At 40.4% G+C, this 17,245-nt stretch overlaps 1 protein-coding gene across 9 annotated transcripts in view; it reads right to left on the bottom strand.

Moving 5' to 3' along the window:
* CADPS (calcium dependent secretion activator) overlaps window positions 1–17,245 on the bottom strand; it is a 454,766-nt gene that overhangs the window by 339,937 nt on the left and 97,584 nt on the right. For all 9 annotated transcript variants that reach the window (XM_069473767.1, XM_069473764.1, XM_069473765.1 and 6 more), the window contains one exon: window positions 8,529–8,642. In XM_069473767.1, coding sequence (XP_069329868.1) covers window positions 8,529–8,642 — 114 coding nt within the window. The remainder of the gene's footprint in view (window positions 1–8,528; window positions 8,643–17,245) is intronic.

Consider the following 17,245-nt stretch of genomic DNA (forward strand, 5'->3'; position numbering starts at 1 on the left):
ACCACGCCCAGACTCTCTGGCTTTAATGCAGAAAACAGACTGAAGGGAGCTGAGACAATAGTCAGGGAGGCCAGCCGAGAGGTGCTTGTAGGAGTACAGGTGAGGGATGATGGCGGTGGGGACACAAGGGAGTTAATTCTTCGCTGGCAGTTCTAATAAACATCAGAGGGGACTTGGAAACATTTGATGGACAACAGAGCCATACTCTCCTCCCCAACTGACCATCCGCATGTCCCACAAATGTGGAGCGGACTCCAGTTAAAAGCTCCCAGCCCTCTATTCTCTTCCCCCAAAGCCCTTCCATAGCTGCCATCTGTCACTGTTTTTGTGACTGGTAAATATCTGAATCTCCAGCTAAACTCTAAGTTCCAGGAAGGCAGGGCTGTAGCTGTTTTTTCCTGTTACTTCTGAGTGCCTGAGATAGTGCCTGGCAGATAGCTGGTGCTCAGTAAACATTTACTGAAGGAGTGAATGGACAACAAGAATAAAGCAGACTTCTCTGGCAGAGACCTTACTAAGACGATGTCTGGGTGGGGGCAAGAAGGCAAAGGTAAAATGAGCAGACACAATACATTGTTGGTCTTTCAAACATGATTTTCCATGAACTCTGATAACAAGGGGTAAGAAATAAGGATGTTGGCACTCTGCTTCCAGCTGGCCTCCAACACTGGCTGGGTGACCCCTGAATCCTGGACATGCCATGTGCTTCACATCATCCCTTCCTTTCTACACAGTAGCCACTCAATAAATATTTGCTAAGCCACTAGTGGATGACCTTGGAAAAGTCACTCCATCAACCTCACTCTCCTTTGCTGTCCCAGGAAGTTAATCCAGCCTCCCTTCTTTGACAAGGATCAAACTGAGAGGACTTTGAAATGTGTCTGTCCCATGCTAAGGTATGACTGTCAGGCCCTGGAAAGAGGGGAGATGGGTGGGATGTCAAGAGCGTGGGCAGGAAGGAGGCTGGAGATTGAGGAGGCAGGAGAGGTGAAGTGCCCCAGGGAGACGAGACAGCCGTGGGGAGACAGGGGCGGTAGGAAACTGACTTTCCAGGCACGTCATCTGTCTTGGCTTCTCAGTATGTCAGAAAGGACGTGGGGCCTGGGCCAGCCTCACCCTATAATGAACACAGGCACTAAGTACCAATGTGCTTGTGGGTCTATAAAACAACGGTCGGAACTCATCTGTGCTGGGAGCTTTGTCTGTATTGTGTGTGTGTGTGTGTGTGTGTATGTTTGTGTTTCTGTTTCTAAATTTTAGTGGCTGTCCCAAGGGACTTCAATCCCAGGCGCCATTCTATTTGAGCACATCCATAAATCCTCCCTACTTTTCTGCCAACTTCCAGACAAGTCATAATGAGAGATGGAAGATGAACAAATAAATATGGAATCGTGGAGGGCAGTCAGTTCAGCAGCTCACCCTCATCCATCAATCCTTCCCTCCACCCCCAGAGCCAAGCAAGCTCAAGGTTGTTTTAGACACACGCAAACACACCGGTACTCAGTGGCTGTACACATTGTGTGGGAGGTTGGTCCAGCTCCCTGTTTTTTTTGCTGATAGGCTGCGAAGCCCGGATAGCTCCCTTCCTGCTCTGCAAAAGCATGTCATTCTAAGATAGACAAGAAACCACCCTAGATGTCAGAATTTATAAGGTTTTCAAAACCTACAAACAAACCTGGTTGCTATGAATAAATGGCATGTAAGTAATGGACAGAGTAGATGTTGTGTTTAGAAGCATGCACCCTAGAGTCAGAACTCCTGGGTTCGAATCCTGGCTCCATTGCTTGCTAGCCTTGCCACATGAGCAAGTTACTTCATCGTCCTGGCTTTAGTTTCCTCACCTTTAAAATGGGGATTATAACAACCTTCCCTTGTGGGATTTTGGTAAGGATTCAATGAGATCGTGCATGCCAATTGGTTAGCCTGTTGCCTATCACAGGGTAAGAATGTAATAAAAGTTAGCTGTTATTTTTTAATAGAATATCATGCAGCCTTGAAAGAAGATATATATTTTTTTCATTGGCATCCAAAGATGTCCATGATCTACTGGTAAACCAGAGCCTTCCCATGGCAGGGGTGAGGTGGGGCTGGGGACAGGCATGTGACCTTGGATGGAGGACACCTTAGGGAACAAGACAGTTCCTGTGCAAGGAGATTGAAATCAACTGTGCTACATAAGAGAAGTGGGTTATTAATATTTTGTAGTAATATTAATTTCGTAGTAATTTCCCATCTTGATATGGAAGTCAAATAGCTATCTCGATATGTATAAACACATTAAAAATACCTGGAAATATATGTGCCAAGGTTTAATCACAGTTATCGAGGACGATAGGATTGCAAGTTTATTTTTAACCATTCAAATTTAGAGATTTTTCTAACGTTGGCTGGCTTATTTTCATTATTAACATGTTTTATTTTCAAATCATTTGAAGCACCTCTTTCTACCTGGGAAAATACAAATTTTACCTCCCTTGAGTCAGGGTAAATGTAAAATATCTAAAATGAAATGTGTTTTTGGATCTTAAAAAATATTCTTCAACAAAAAGTAAAGGATCTTGGGGCAAATTTCAAAAGCAGATCCAGGGCCATGACCTTGTTGTTGGTGCTGGTAGGTTTGAAGCAAAAGCAGTTTCCTTTCTCTTTTCTATACCCTTTTCCCCTCTCCACCTTGTACCTCCCTTACCCCACACCCAGGCCCCTCAACTAGGGATTGAATTGATTTCAATTATCAACTTTTTAACTCTCTTCTATTATTTCTCTGCAGCATATGGGCACAACACCACCATTCTCCCCCTCTAAGCTTAATACACTAATAATGGAATTTTCCAGGTATATGTAGTCTCATTTAATCTTGAGAACAATTATGCAAGGAAAGTCCTCTTACAGATGAAGAAACTGAGGCTCAGACTTGGCTGAGGTCCCATGGCTAGTGGTTACCAAGACTAGAATTCAACCCCATTTCTTTTGGACACTAAACTCATCCTCTTAATCACTCTGCCCTCTGCCTCCTCCTTGCTGGGCTTTCCCCACAAGAACAAATGCCTTTAGAAAGGGCAGTTACTCTTCCTCCTCGGATGTATATGTTTTAAGGCTGGGGAGTAGTTATGGTAGTTTTGCTTATTAGAAAATATATTGCTTCATTTTAGACAAATAGCTGGTATGACCGACTTACACTTTTCTTAGATTAAACAGAAAAGTTCAACCATAAAAACTAAATAAGATATATCACCTTATGTCAAGGACACCTACAGTTTTGACTTGTCAACTGTGCTTCCCTTTCTGATAACAGTATCTCAGTCTTCCTTCCATGAACCCTTTTCCCACTGCACACAGTGCGACTGTCAATCACAGGACCTTGTCCTTCTTTAGCCAAGTGGAGGGTTGTGACCTGAGCTTGACCAATAAGACTTTAGATTCGGAGTGGCGCAAGAATGGATCGGGGTTGGAATAGGCCAATGATGGGGTCTCCATTCTATCTTGCTACCTGGACTCCTGAGGTTAAAGTGCTCTGGTCTGTTCTTTTCTGAAGCTTAGTTATTTCCTATAACAACAACAGCAATAACAGCAAACCATTGTTGTTGCTGCCACTGCTGTCATTGCTGTTAGGACTACTATCATTATTAGGGCTTAATTTGACCACAGTCAGTTTCTATTGCTAGCAACTGAAGAGCTCTGTCCCAAACAACCTTCAAAGCTACTTTGACAAAAATCAACCAGGCCTTTGTTAGAGTAGATCAGCTTTAAAATCTCCCCCAAAACAGAACTTGATCATAGCAGCGTCACTGGCTGAAGCCCAGACATCAGCTGTAGTGTTCTAGCTTGACTTTCCACGTGTCTCCCACCACGCTTGATACTCTCACTTCCCTCCAAATCCCCTCATGTTTCCTTCCAGGCAGGATTTGAGTTTTGTAAAACTTTTTCATCCACCTCTTTTCTCTAATGCCAGGACCAGTGTGTGAAGGAACTAAAAGCAAGCAGGGAGGTGAGGAGGTGAGCGGGAAGATGGAAGGAGAGAAAGCTTGTATTTTAGACATTTGTCTTGAAAGACTGGAGTGTTAGAAAAGGTGTGGGAAACGTGGAGAAACGGGTGGCCTCTCTGATGTCATGCCTTGGGGCCAGGGATGTGAGAACAGAATGCGGTTGCCAGGGCAGATCTCAGAGCATCCACCCCAGCCCCCAGCCCTCAAAGCCATAATTGAAGACATTATAGGATTAATCTGCTGCCTGGCTTGATTCCTGACAAACGGGGCCGCCTGGAAAGAACAAACTAAACCTGTACACTCTTGAGAGCCCTGGGGAACCCCAGTCTCCTTTATCCCAGCCCCACTCAGGGTCCTGTCCTCACCAGCTTGCCATTAACGGTGGTCGGCTTGGTTCAGACTGGGCAGGATGGGCACAGATGGAAAAGGGACATCACCTCCTCACTCCTTTTGCTTCTAAAAACCTGCTCTTTGCTACTCTAGTGGGCTAACAGATCATTACAGTTGCCCCTCTGTATGCGTGGGTTCTGTATTCAACCAACTGTGAAACAACCAACCATGGATCAAAAATATTTTTGAAATACTCACAAAACATTAAAATGCAACAATAAAAAATAATACAAATAAAATACACTGCAGTATAACAACCATTTATTTAGAATTTACATGGTATTAGGTATTATAAGTAATCTAGAGATGATTTTAAGTAAACAGGAGGATGCGAGTGGGTTATATGAAAATGCTACACCATTTTATATCAGAGATGAGGATTCCAGGGTTTTGGTATCTTGGGGGAGGGGCAAGGGGGTGGTGTACTGGAACCAATGCCCCGTGGATAGCAAGGGATGACAGTATTGCCTTAGCAAAACGAAGCCAATGCCTAAAATTGACATTTTCTAGTACTCTCAGAATTTTTTTAAAAAAAGTTACACTACTTATTTTTTAATGTCATTGCTAGTCAATTGGAATGTGAAGGTGTGATATGGTTGTGTGAGAAAGAGAGAGAGAGAGAGAGGGAGAATTTGGAAGAGCATATCTGTTGGTTTTGTTTGCCGAGCATACTTTCTTTCTGGTAAAAAGCATCCTAATTTCTTATTGGGAAACTGTTGCACTTTCATTGCAAATGGTTCCAATGGGGCTCAGCCTACACTCAGGCTCCAGAGGTGGTATCTTCCTAAGCCTCATCCCCCTGTCTATTTCACCCCATCCACTGTGCTTGGCTCAAGAAGGGGGAATCCGTGTCTGTCCAACTAAGTCACCCTGAGCCTTTGCTGGAACTCTCAGCACCAAGGTGTTCTCTCTGTTCCTGGGGTTGCTAAATGGGTAGGAAGTGCCCTGGGACCAGGAGGATCCTCCACATGGAAAGAACCTGCCCAAGAATGAAGGCAATACAGGGAAGAGCACAGATGAGATATAGCGGAGAGATATCCATCCTGCTGGCATCTTTGGAGTCTCAGAATCCAGCCATGGCCAAAGCCAAGTCTATCATAGACTTTTAACATACTTGAAAAAATAAATCTCTTTTTAGGCTTAAGCCAGTTTGAACTAGGGGTCTGTCATTTGTACTCCAAAGAGTCCTAAGATAGACATGAACAGAGAAGCAATTGGATCCCATAATAAGGTGGAGGAAGAGATAATAGTTTCTCCACAGCCCAAGAATGAAGGCAAAGGGAGAAAGGGAGACCAAATCAACTTGGAGCTTACCCAAGTAAAGTGCTAATTCTGATTCTTTGACTGAGAATCTTTGCTTTAGAAGATTCGACTTCCCTGAAAAAGTGAATCTAAGACTTTCTAAAGCATTACTAACGAAGACAGCAGTTAAATCGTTAATACCCCACATTCTTTCCCATGTTACTCAAATGCTAACATTAAATATTCAGTAATTTCTCAATGTCCGTATTCTCATCAGGCTAAAAAAAAAAGGTTCTTCCAAATAAACTAGCCACTATGGAGGAAAATATAAGGATCACTATAGATATGATGGTAATTTCCTGAAACTCATTAGTGCACCGATGACTATTAGTTTTCAAATTTAATTAATAGATAGAAATGACATTTTCTTTTAATTTATGCCATTAGTCAAATGAGCTTTCTAATTAAGATTTGCAGTCTACAGATTTTTACTCTCTGGTGTATGACCTTAAACATGGAGAACTATTGGTAAGTGTTTGGTCTGATAAGGGGTCTCCCATTACTCTCCCACTGGCTTTTAGAACTTTAAAAACAGGGAAAAAATTAATTTAATTCCTGGGCAGTTTCTAAACAAAATCTTTGTTAAATGTATTCAAATTATTCACTGCCATACATCATTGTGATTCCAAATCTCATTTCTATTCCCCATAAAATTCAACCGAGAAATTGCACCACATCAGATAAAGCAGCCAAGTTTGACACTCATTGGTAATAATGGATGCTAATTGTAACATCAAAAAAGATTTACATTCAGACAAATATAAAAATAAACTGGACTTCTAAGATAGATCCAAATAGAAATTTCCTTAAGGAAATGGTGCGTAAAATCAGTCTGTGGTTGGACCTAACAAACATCACAAAGCCTGTTTACTATTAAATGCTAATTAGCAAACCAGTCAATAATATTTTCACAAGATCTAATTGCAATATTGTTCTATTCTTTCCATGAAGGAAGGAGTAAAGTACTTTAGCAAGTGGGAAGGAGAGTTTTATTAAATCAGGATTTCTCTACTAAGGCTTCAATCAATTAACACAGTGAAAGCATCTATCGTGGACTGGATCATCCAATGGGCTGGATATGCTTAGAGCACTAGCGAAGCAGGAGCACCAACATTTTTGTTGTGAAAAATTTTCTATATAATAATTAAAGGAAGGAAGGAAGGAAAAAAATCAGGAAAGCAATCCCATGGAGAAAAATTAGATTCTGTTAGATTTTCTTATACTTATTTTACAGTTTATGATTATTATTTGAATTGCATATGGCAGGATACCATAAGCTTTCAGTGCTTAGGAGTTGGTTTCTAATTAAACTAGACTTGAAAATGGATAGATAAGACATTTGGGGCATAGGATTCCAAATACAGAGAATATTTATCTGGTTCACATTAAAATAGATTAATACATTCTTCTAAGTGAAGTATCACAAGAATGGATAAACAAACACCACATGTACTCACCATTAATTGGAACTAATCCATCAAAAAAAAAGTATCCAACTATGATACATTTAACATTCTGTATTTCTAATTAATATGTTGAGTTATTAATAAATAATCTGTGATATTGATGTAATCTAACCTACTCAAGACTCAGGTAATTTCATCTTCTTTGTTCCTTAACAACCACACATATTGTTTATTAAATTATTTTCTATGTGTTCTTAATACAAAACTACTAGATCCACTTCCTCTAACAAATTTTGGCCAATCATTATTGACTTGTTTAAAGAGAACAAAAGAATCTGTTATAGTTAATTGTAATGATGGCATCTACCTTTCTTTTAGTCATTTATATGAATTTATCACCTCTTTAATTTTAACATAGTTGCTTAAGTCTGAACAAAAGTATGTGTGGGAATTTACATTTTTCTTTCAAGGTATAGATTAGGAATTTTTGTACTTAGACCATTGAATGTACACATAAAAATATGTTCCCAAAGTTACTTTAAAGTATATTTGAAATGAAAGTTATGATTTCATTGAATATGAATATTACTGATACATTAAAATTTTTTCATTTTATACAAATAAAAAGTAAATAAATAAAAAATTTAAAAAGTATAATAAAATGTCTTTCAATGATATTTTTGTCCTTCAATAATCATTTTTGAAAATATGCATGTTGGGAAAGCATTGCCAACAGGAAGGTACGGCACATCCATTTCATTAATGATGTACAGACAATAGCCAATGTACACACTCAGAAAGAATACTTGCACAATTTAAAAATATTTGTGGAATTGCAAATCTGCTTTACTGATAAATAAACCTCTGAGGTCTAGTGGTGGCAATTTATCTGTGACATATGCTCAGGACATATTCACTCTTTTGTCAGTTTTCTCTAGCGAAGAGTACTGCATTTTGGACAGAGTTCTAACTTCCAGAAAAAAAACCCAATGTGTCATTTTAAGGGAAAAAATAAGGAAGTTCATGCAACCACTGCCCTTGGGAAGTGCTAACATGCCTCAGAAATGGTGTAAGTGACGGGAAAATGCTCCCGACTCCCTAAAGTCTTAGGTTGTGACATTTTAATAGCTGTGTGACCCTGAATTAACTGACTTAATCTTTCTGACCCTCAATCTCTTCATCACTAAAATGGTACTATCATCAGGACCTAACTCATAAGACTGTTACAAATCATACAGCAAACACTCAGTACATTGCCTGCTACAAAAATCAGTTGGTCAACAGTAGCGTATATTTACGGTTTTCCCCAAAACAAAATGCTGTTACTCCTTAACAGTGTAACCAACCACCAAGCCCTCTGCCTCAGGAGGGATAATCCCGTGCAATACCAAAGCTGCTGTTCCCATTGGCCAGTAGCTCAGAACAACGTCTGCGTGGTGATTCTTACCTCGTAGTAACTCTGGACAGCATTCATGAAGGCTTCGTCAGCCACAATCTGGGTTTCCCCATTGAGGAAAGCCTGAAACCGGTCCTTGACTGTCTGCAGCTGCTGTTTGCTGATCTGTAAGGAACAGAGAAAGAGAGGAGCATGAGAACTTGTTCCCGACAAGGATCACGGTTACCTTATGCTGAAGATGTCAGGTCTATTAGTATGGTGGAGCTGGCTTGCAACGGGTGTGTGAGAGCTGATCGTTGAATTTATAGAAACTGTTGTGAGCTAGTGTTAAATGCATCCATAATTCAAAAATAATATACATCACAGTTAAACAAATTATATGGAAACAAAGGTGATACATTTGTAATACTCAAAATTCATTGCCTCCTGATTATTTTACCACATTTTGCTTTCATCTGTGCTTTGATGTTACTTACATCTGTGATATTTGCATGATGGAAATGATATAGAGGATTAGACTTCCCTGGAAAAGTGAATCTAAGACTCTCTAAAGCATTACTAATGAAGACAGAAGTTAGACTGTTAATACCCCACATTCTTTTTGTTACTCAAATGCTAACATTAAACATTCAATAATTTCTTAATGCCTGTATTCTCATCAAGCTAAAAAGAAGCTCTTCCAAATAAACTAGCCACTGTAGAGGAAAATATTAGGATCACTATGGAACAAACTCTAGTGCTACACATCTCCTCTCAACTCCATATTCAGTGATATCTCCTTGGCAGCTTCACTTAGTCCCAGGGTAGGAATATTTACACCATGGAAATTGGCAAATGCTATAACGCAGTTTTTTTTCCTAAGAGATGCTTGTTAAACATTTAGTAGCAAACATACCCCGGCACAGGCCCCTCCCATGGTCTGAAATAGCTTGCTAAGTGCAGTATAGCAATACGCAGGGGTTCTCAAACTTTTTTGTTGTTGTTACATCTATGACCCCATGATAGATGATGTTCAGTTTGAGTATACACTTTCAGGATGTGCAATTCTATGCCTTATCAATCCTACCTTTCTTTCCCTCTTAGGAAAACATTCCTAAAATATTCCTGACTCTTCTCCCTCCTTCACCTCTTATCTGCCTGTTATTCAGTATCAATATGAGCAGCACCAACTTATAAAGCCCTTCCTAACCCCTAGCCCAGGGTAGGTCTTCCTGCTGTGTGATTCCACAGGACACCATTTAACTACTGGTGAGTTCTGATAAAATGTGTCAGATGATCTGTCTTCTCCTGCCATCTTGTTCAATGATGTTTCCCTGGAGCCTAGCTTAGTGCCTTACACGTGCCAGGCACTTAAAGTACTGGTTAAATGAATGAATGAAGTGCATAAAAGATATATTATTTTTGCGTATCCTTTAATCACTTCTAATTTCTATTAAAATTTACATAAACAGCTAAAACTTCACACTTATAAATATTAAAAAGGTTTAATTTTTAAAAGTTAAACTTTTTGTAAAAAGTTACACTTCCTAATTGATAACAGGAAACTGTGTCTAAGAACCACTGTTCCAGTAGAAAAAGTAAGAAGATCACCATTCCAATACTAGTTCTGTTGGCCCCTGTCATCCTGGTTCCCTTTTTTTTTTTTTTTGAGACAGAGTCTCACTTGATTGCCCAGAGTAGAGTGCAGTGGTGTCATCATAGCTCACTGCAATGTCAAACTCTTGGGCTCAAGTGATCTTCCTGCCTTAGCCACCCAAGTAGCTGGGACTATGGATGCGTGCACCATACCCAGCTAATTTTTCTATCTTGAGTAGAAATAGGGTCTCGCTCTTGTTCAGGCTGGTCTTTAACTCCTGACTTCTAGCAATCCTCCTTTGTCTGCAGCCCAGAGTGTTAGGATTACAGGCGTGAGCCACCATGCCCGGCCTGTGTCATCTTGGAAAAGCCACTCATATTCTGACTTGACCTGATAAGAGCCTTTTGCCATCAGGGCTGGGTTTAAATAAGTAAACTTTATCTCATCCTTAGTTGTCTCAGTTGGGAAATGGTAATAATTCTAATTACCCAATGTCTAAGGATAGTTATATTTATTTAATGACATAATATGAGCTCTTTTTTTAAAATGATGAGATTCTATATACACTTAAAGTGATTTTCCCATTACAGTCAATATAAGTAGAAAACAAAGCTATAGGAGACTCAAACCCAGCCTAAGTTTTGTCTCAATCAGGAAAAAAAAAAACAAAATAGAGTTTTGCTTTGGGTAGATACCCCGTAGTGGGACTGTGGATCAAATGGTAGGTCTACTTTTAGTTCTTTGAGGAATCTCCATATTATTTTCCATAGAGGTTGTACTAAATTGCAGTTCCACCAACACTGTATAGGTGTTCCTTTCTGCATTCACGTCAGCATCTACTGTTTTTTGACTATTTAATAAGAGCCATTCTAACAGGGGTAAGGTGACATCTCATAGTGGTTTTAATTTGCATTTCCCTGATGATTAGTGACTGAACATTTTTTTAAATGTTTGTTGGCCATTTGTCTATCTTCTTTTGAAAAGCTTTTGTTCATGTCTTTTGCCCACTTTTTTAATAAAGTTATTTTTTTTCTTGCTGATTTGAGTTATTAAGTTCTTTATAGAGTCTGGATATTAGCCCTTTAACAGACATATAGTTTGCAAATATTTTCTCCCCTACAGTATGTTGTCTATTTGCTCTGTTGATTATTTCCTTAGCTGTGTAGAAACTTTTTAATTTAATCCAGCCCGATTTATTTATTTTTGTTGTTGCTGTAATTGCCACTGGGGTCTTCTTCATAAATTCTTTGCCTAGGCTGATATCTAGAAGAGTTTTTCCTAGATTTTCTTTTAGAATTCTTATGGTTTTATGCCTTACATTTAAGTCCTTTATCTATCTTTTTTTTTTTTTTTTTTTTTTGTTGAGACAGAGTCTCACTTTGTTGCCCAGGCTAGAGTGAGTGCCGTGGCGTCAGCTTAGCTCACAGCAACCTCAGACTCCTCGGCTTAAGCGATCCTACTGCCTCAGCCTCCCGAGTAGCTGGGACTACAGGCATGCGCCACTATGCCCGGCTAATTTTTTCTATATAGATTTTTAGTTGTCCATATAATGTCTTTCTATTTTTAGTAGAGACGGGGTCTCGCTCAGGCTGGTCTCGAACTCCTGACCTTGAGCAATCCACCCGCCTCGGCCTCCCAGAGTGCTAGGATTACAGGCGTGAGCCACCGCGCCCGGCCCCTTTATCTATCTTGAATTAATTTTTGTATATGGTGAGAGATAAGAGTCCTGTTTCATTCTTCTGCATGTGGCTATCCAGGTCTCTCAGCACCATTTATTGAATAGGGGTTCTCTTACCCAGGGGATATTGTTGTCTACTTTGTCAAAGATCTGTTGGTTGTATGTGGATGGTTTTATATCTGGGTTCTCTGTTCTTTTCCATTGGTCTATGTCTCTATTTTTGTGCCAATACCATGCTGTTTTGGTTACTATAACCTTGTAGTATAGTTTGAAGTCTGGTAATATGATGCCTCTAGATGTGTTCTTTTTGCTTAAGCTTGCTTTGTTTATTCAGGCTCTTTTCTGGTTCTAAACAAAGCACAGAATTATTTTTTCTAGATCTGTGAAATATGACATTGGTATTTTGACGGGGATTGCACTGAATCTGTAAATCACTTTGGGTAGTGTGGACATTTTAACAATGTTGATTCTGCCAATCCATCAGCATGATATGTTTTTCCATTTGTTTGTATCAGCTGCGATTTCTTTCTTCAGTGTTTCGTAGTTTTCCTTGTAGAGATCTTTTACCTCCTTTGTTAAGTATATTCCTAGGCATTTTATCTTCTTTGTGCTATTGTGAGTGGTATTGAGTCTTTGACTGGACTCTCAGCTTAATTATTATGGGTGTATAGAAATGCTACTGATTTGTGCACACTGATTTTGTAACCAGAGACTTTGCTGAATTTGTTTATCAATTCCAGGAATCTCTTGGAGTCTTTGGAGTTTTCTAGATACAAGATCATATTGTCAGTGAAAAGCGGTAGTTTGACCTCCTCTTTCCCAAGTTGGATACCATTTATGTCTTTGTCTTGCCTGACTGCTTTGGCTAGGACTTCCAGCACTATATGGAACAGAACTGGTGACGGTGGGCACCCTTGTCCTGTTCCAGTTCTTAGGTGGTATGTTTTCAACTTTTCTCCATTTAGTATGATGTTGGCTGTGGGTCTGTCATAGAAGTCATTTTATCAAAGAGACACCTGCACTTGAATGTTTATTGCAGCACAATTCACAAATGCAAAGATGTGAATCAACCCAAGTGTCCATCAATTCATGAATGGATTAACAAAATGTGGTATATGTATAGCATGGAGTACTACTCAGCCATAAAAAAGGATGAATTAATGCCTCTTGCAACAATTTGGATGGAACTGGAGACCATTACCCTAAGTGACATATCTAAAGAATGGAAATACAAACACCACATGTACAGGCTATGAAATTGGAGCTAACCAATGAGCACACCTGTGCACAGAGGAACGTAAAACTCAGTGGAGATCAAGCAGGGTGGAGGAGGAGGAGGGATGGGTGAAAACCTACCTAATGGGTACAATGAACACTGTTTTGGTGATGAGCATACTTATAGCCATGACTCAAGCATTACAAAAGCAACCCATGTAACCAAAAACATCTGTACCCCCTTAATATTCTGAAATTGAAAAAAAGAAAAAAACCCCCAGAGTTTTGCAAATGGACATAGATGGCAGCTGGGTGCTTTAATTAATTTTTGTAACTTTGGGAGAAATGGAGGAATAGCAGAGTTGGGAGCAGATAAAAAGGGGTTAGGTATTTATCAGACTCACATTTGTAATGTTCTAGAGCACTACTGTTCAACATTAGCCACACGTGTAATTTTAAATTTTCTAGCAGCCACATTTAAAAAAGTAAAAAGCAGGTGAAATGAGCTTTAACATTATTTACACCAGTATGTCTAAAATATTATCATTTCAACATGTAACTAGTATATAAATGACAAATTATAAATGAGATAATTTACTTTTTTAATGCTATGTCTTTGAAATTTGGTGTATTTTACTCTTACAACATATCTCAACCTGGAGTAACCACATTGCAAGTGTTCAATGGCCACATGTGGCTGGTGGCTTTGGTACTAGACTGGCGCAGGCCTAAAGCTTGGAACAAACTCACTTCTAAGTCACTTAAGTGTTCCTGCTCTGACCCAGGGATATTGGTTTAAGTGGAGTTGAAGAGAAAATAATAGTTATTTTGTATGTGCTTGAAACCATTTGAACTGAAATATTGGGCGGCAGTTTATTTGCTCATAAAAATGACACTATAACATAAATTTCTTTTAAGCGTGCCAGCCTTAACCGGCCTAGGTTGCAAATCCTTATAGTACAGGACCAACCAAGGCATTTCACAGAATTTCTTGCTCAGAATTCCATCCAAGACAGGGTCATTCTGGCTTTGTGTAAATTTGGGGGGTGGGGTGGGGTGATGGGGTGGGAAAGGAATGGGAGACTAATAATAAACCTTGATTTTGTCTTAAATGCTTAAATAATTGAAATAGAATTATGTGTACACCATCTGAATGATCAAGATCGATTGCTGACTCAAGCCAAATCCATTATCTTTCTAACCTTTTGTTAAATAAGCACAGCGCTCATTTATTCAAGAAATATTTACGGAGCACCCACCCTCTGCCCAGGCCTGCACCAGGCCCTGCGGGTTCGGTGGTCAACAAAACACACTCAATCCATGATCTCACAGGCCAGGCCTAGGCACTAAGGAATCAAAAGAAATAAAGGCTTGTCCTCAGGGACCTTGTAGTCCAGATGGAGAGGAAAAATCACACAAAAGAGCACAGAAAATTATGTTTTAGGATTTCAGAAGAGAGACATTATAGAATATAACACTCTCAAAAGAGAAAGGCCTTTCAGGAACACTAAGTTCCTTCCGTCAAGTTCTGAGAACAGGCATCATGAAGCCACACAAAACATCCCACACTTCCCTCGTCACATCCAGCTCTCAGCAGGAGAGTTGGGGCAGAGATTTCAGCGGCAGAACTATGTTTAAGTCTGGGTTTTGCCACCTGCAAGTTCACGTTCACCACTTTTCTCATCACTAATTAAACAAGCATGTGTTTATTTAGTCAACTCACTAGCTGTGTCTCACTGGGCAAATGACTAACTGCTCTATACATCAGTTTTTCCATCTGTAAAATGGGGCCAATATTGACCTTATAGGATTGTTGTCAGGATTAACTAGGATAAGTAAAATGCCCAGTGCAGAAGCTAGCACAGGATGAGTGCTTGATAAACGTTAGCTACTGTGACGATCAATTCTCATCTGTGAGTTCTTGCGCATACTGCTCCCTTGAGAATGCCAGCCTACGGGGAAATTTCATACGCACGTATCTTTCATCTTAGTCCACGTGCTCTTTTCCAGCCTGCCCCAGGTGGAGTCTGCTATTTCCTCAGCACTTTGTTCGCAATCATAAGGGTGCATGTATTACACTGTGAAGTAATTTATGTAAACACTGCTGCACAGAGGCGGGAGTTGAGAATGCAGGCTTGGGAGCTGAGAGACACAGTCCCAAATCCTGGTTGGTGGCATTCACTTCCAAGCTGGATCGCCTTGGGCAAGCTACTTTCCCTGAGCCTTGCTTCCTCACATAAAAAATTGGGATTATAAGACCTACTTCCCAGGTTTGCTGGAAGGATTAAAGGGAAACGTGGTGACATACCTCAAGGTCTGCCTGGCACCAAAGAAGAGTCGAATGATAAGGGGCAGACCATAAACGAAATGGTCCCAAGGCCCTGCAAGATGCAGCCCCTGTCCACTTCTAATTTCGTCTTGTCTCACTCGCTGTCTGCTCACTCTGCCCTCCAGCACACAGGCCTCTTTTCTGCCTCCAAGTGTGCCCCAACCTTTCCTGCCTGAGAGCCTTCACCCGTGCTGCTCCCCAGCTCTGGGGACCCTCTTCTCCTGCCTTTCCCCAAGGCGGCCACTGCAGGCTTCAGCCGAGCCAGCACCTCCTAGGAAGGCCTTCCCTGACTCCTCAGTCTACATCTCAGCCATGCTGACCTGGACCCTGGTATTTCCTTCACAGCCCTTATGACAGTCAGCACCTATCTTCTCGAAGATAAATTGACTTACCTATACCATGCACACAGAAAAATATACATCATAAGCACCAGGTGTGGAGAATTGTCACAAAGCAAACTTTCCCCTGTAACCAACACTCATATCAAGATGAAGAACATACCCCAGGCCCCAGAAGCTCCTGCATGTCCCTGAGGTCATTGCCCCACTCCAAAGGTGATCATCAGCCTGACTTTCACCATCGTAGATTAGTTTTGCTGTTTTTGGAGTTTTGATAGCAATGCAGTCATATATTATGAGATTCATACTCGTGGTTGGGTGTGGCAATAGCTTGTTCATTCCCAATGCTGAGCAGGGTTCCCTTGTGTGACTCTACCACAATTTATCATTTTCCTATTGATGGATATTTGGGCCTTCTTTCTTTATTTTGAAATTGTGCTTATTTTTACTATCTATCTCTTCACAAGAACATACATTTCCTGCCTGCCCTCAAGCTCCACAAATGCTGTTAGCAGGGGTCAAGGGTCTGTTCTTTGCCTCTGGGCAAAGCTGCTAGGGAGGGGCTGGAACGGCCCCTCTCAGCAGAAAAGTCTGCTGTGTGGTGGGTGGGGCTGTCTGAGACCTACAGTCTAGAGCAGGCCTTGCTCCTTTCCACCCTCTGATAACTAGAATCTATTTAGAACTCAGGAAAATCAGCAAGAAAAAAATCAAACAACCCTATCAAAAAGTGGGCAAAGGACATGAACAGAAATTTTTCAAAAGAAGATAGAAGAATGGCCAAGAAACTTATGAAAAAATGCTCAACATCTCTAATCATCAGGGCAATGCAAATCAAAACCACAATGAGATATCACTTAACTCCAGTGAGAATGGCCTTTATCAAAAAGTCCCATAACAATAAATGTTGGAGTGGATGCGGAGAGACAGGAACACTCATACACTGCTGGTGGGACTGCAAACTAGTGCAACCTCTGTGGAAAGCAATATGGAGATACCTTAAACAGATACAAGTAGACCTACCATTTGATCCAGCAATCCCATTATTGGGCATCTACCCAAAAGAACAAAAGACGTTCTATAAAAAAGACATCTGCACCCGAATGTTTATAGCAGCACAATTCACAATTGCAAAGATGTGGAAACAATCCAAGTGCCCATCAATACATGAGTGGATTAATAAAATGTGGTATATGTATACCATGGAGTATTACTCAGCTATAAGAAACAATGGTGACATAGCACCTCTTGTATTTTCCTGGATAGAGCTGGAACCCATTCTACTAAGTGAAGTATCCCAAGAATGGAAAAAGAAGCACCATGTGTACTCACCATCAAGTTGGTTTCACTGATCATCACCTAAGAGCACATTCAGGAATAACATTAATCGGGTGTCGGGCAGATGTGGGTGGGGAGGGGATGGGTGTACACATACATAATGAGTGCGATGTGCACTGTCTAGGGGATGGACACGTTTGAAGCTCGGACTGGGGTGGGGCGGGGCAAGGGCAACATACATAACCTAAACTTTTGTAACCCCACAATATGCTGATATAATAGTAATAAAATAAAAAAAGATAAAGAAAACAAAACAAAACAAAAAACATACCTTTCACAAGTACAAGGACCACATTG

The sequence above is a fragment of the Eulemur rufifrons genome, chromosome 7 (assembly GCF_041146395.1).
Source record: "Eulemur rufifrons isolate Redbay chromosome 7, OSU_ERuf_1, whole genome shotgun sequence".
In the NCBI taxonomy this organism is placed as follows: domain Eukaryota; kingdom Metazoa; phylum Chordata; class Mammalia; order Primates; family Lemuridae; genus Eulemur; species Eulemur rufifrons.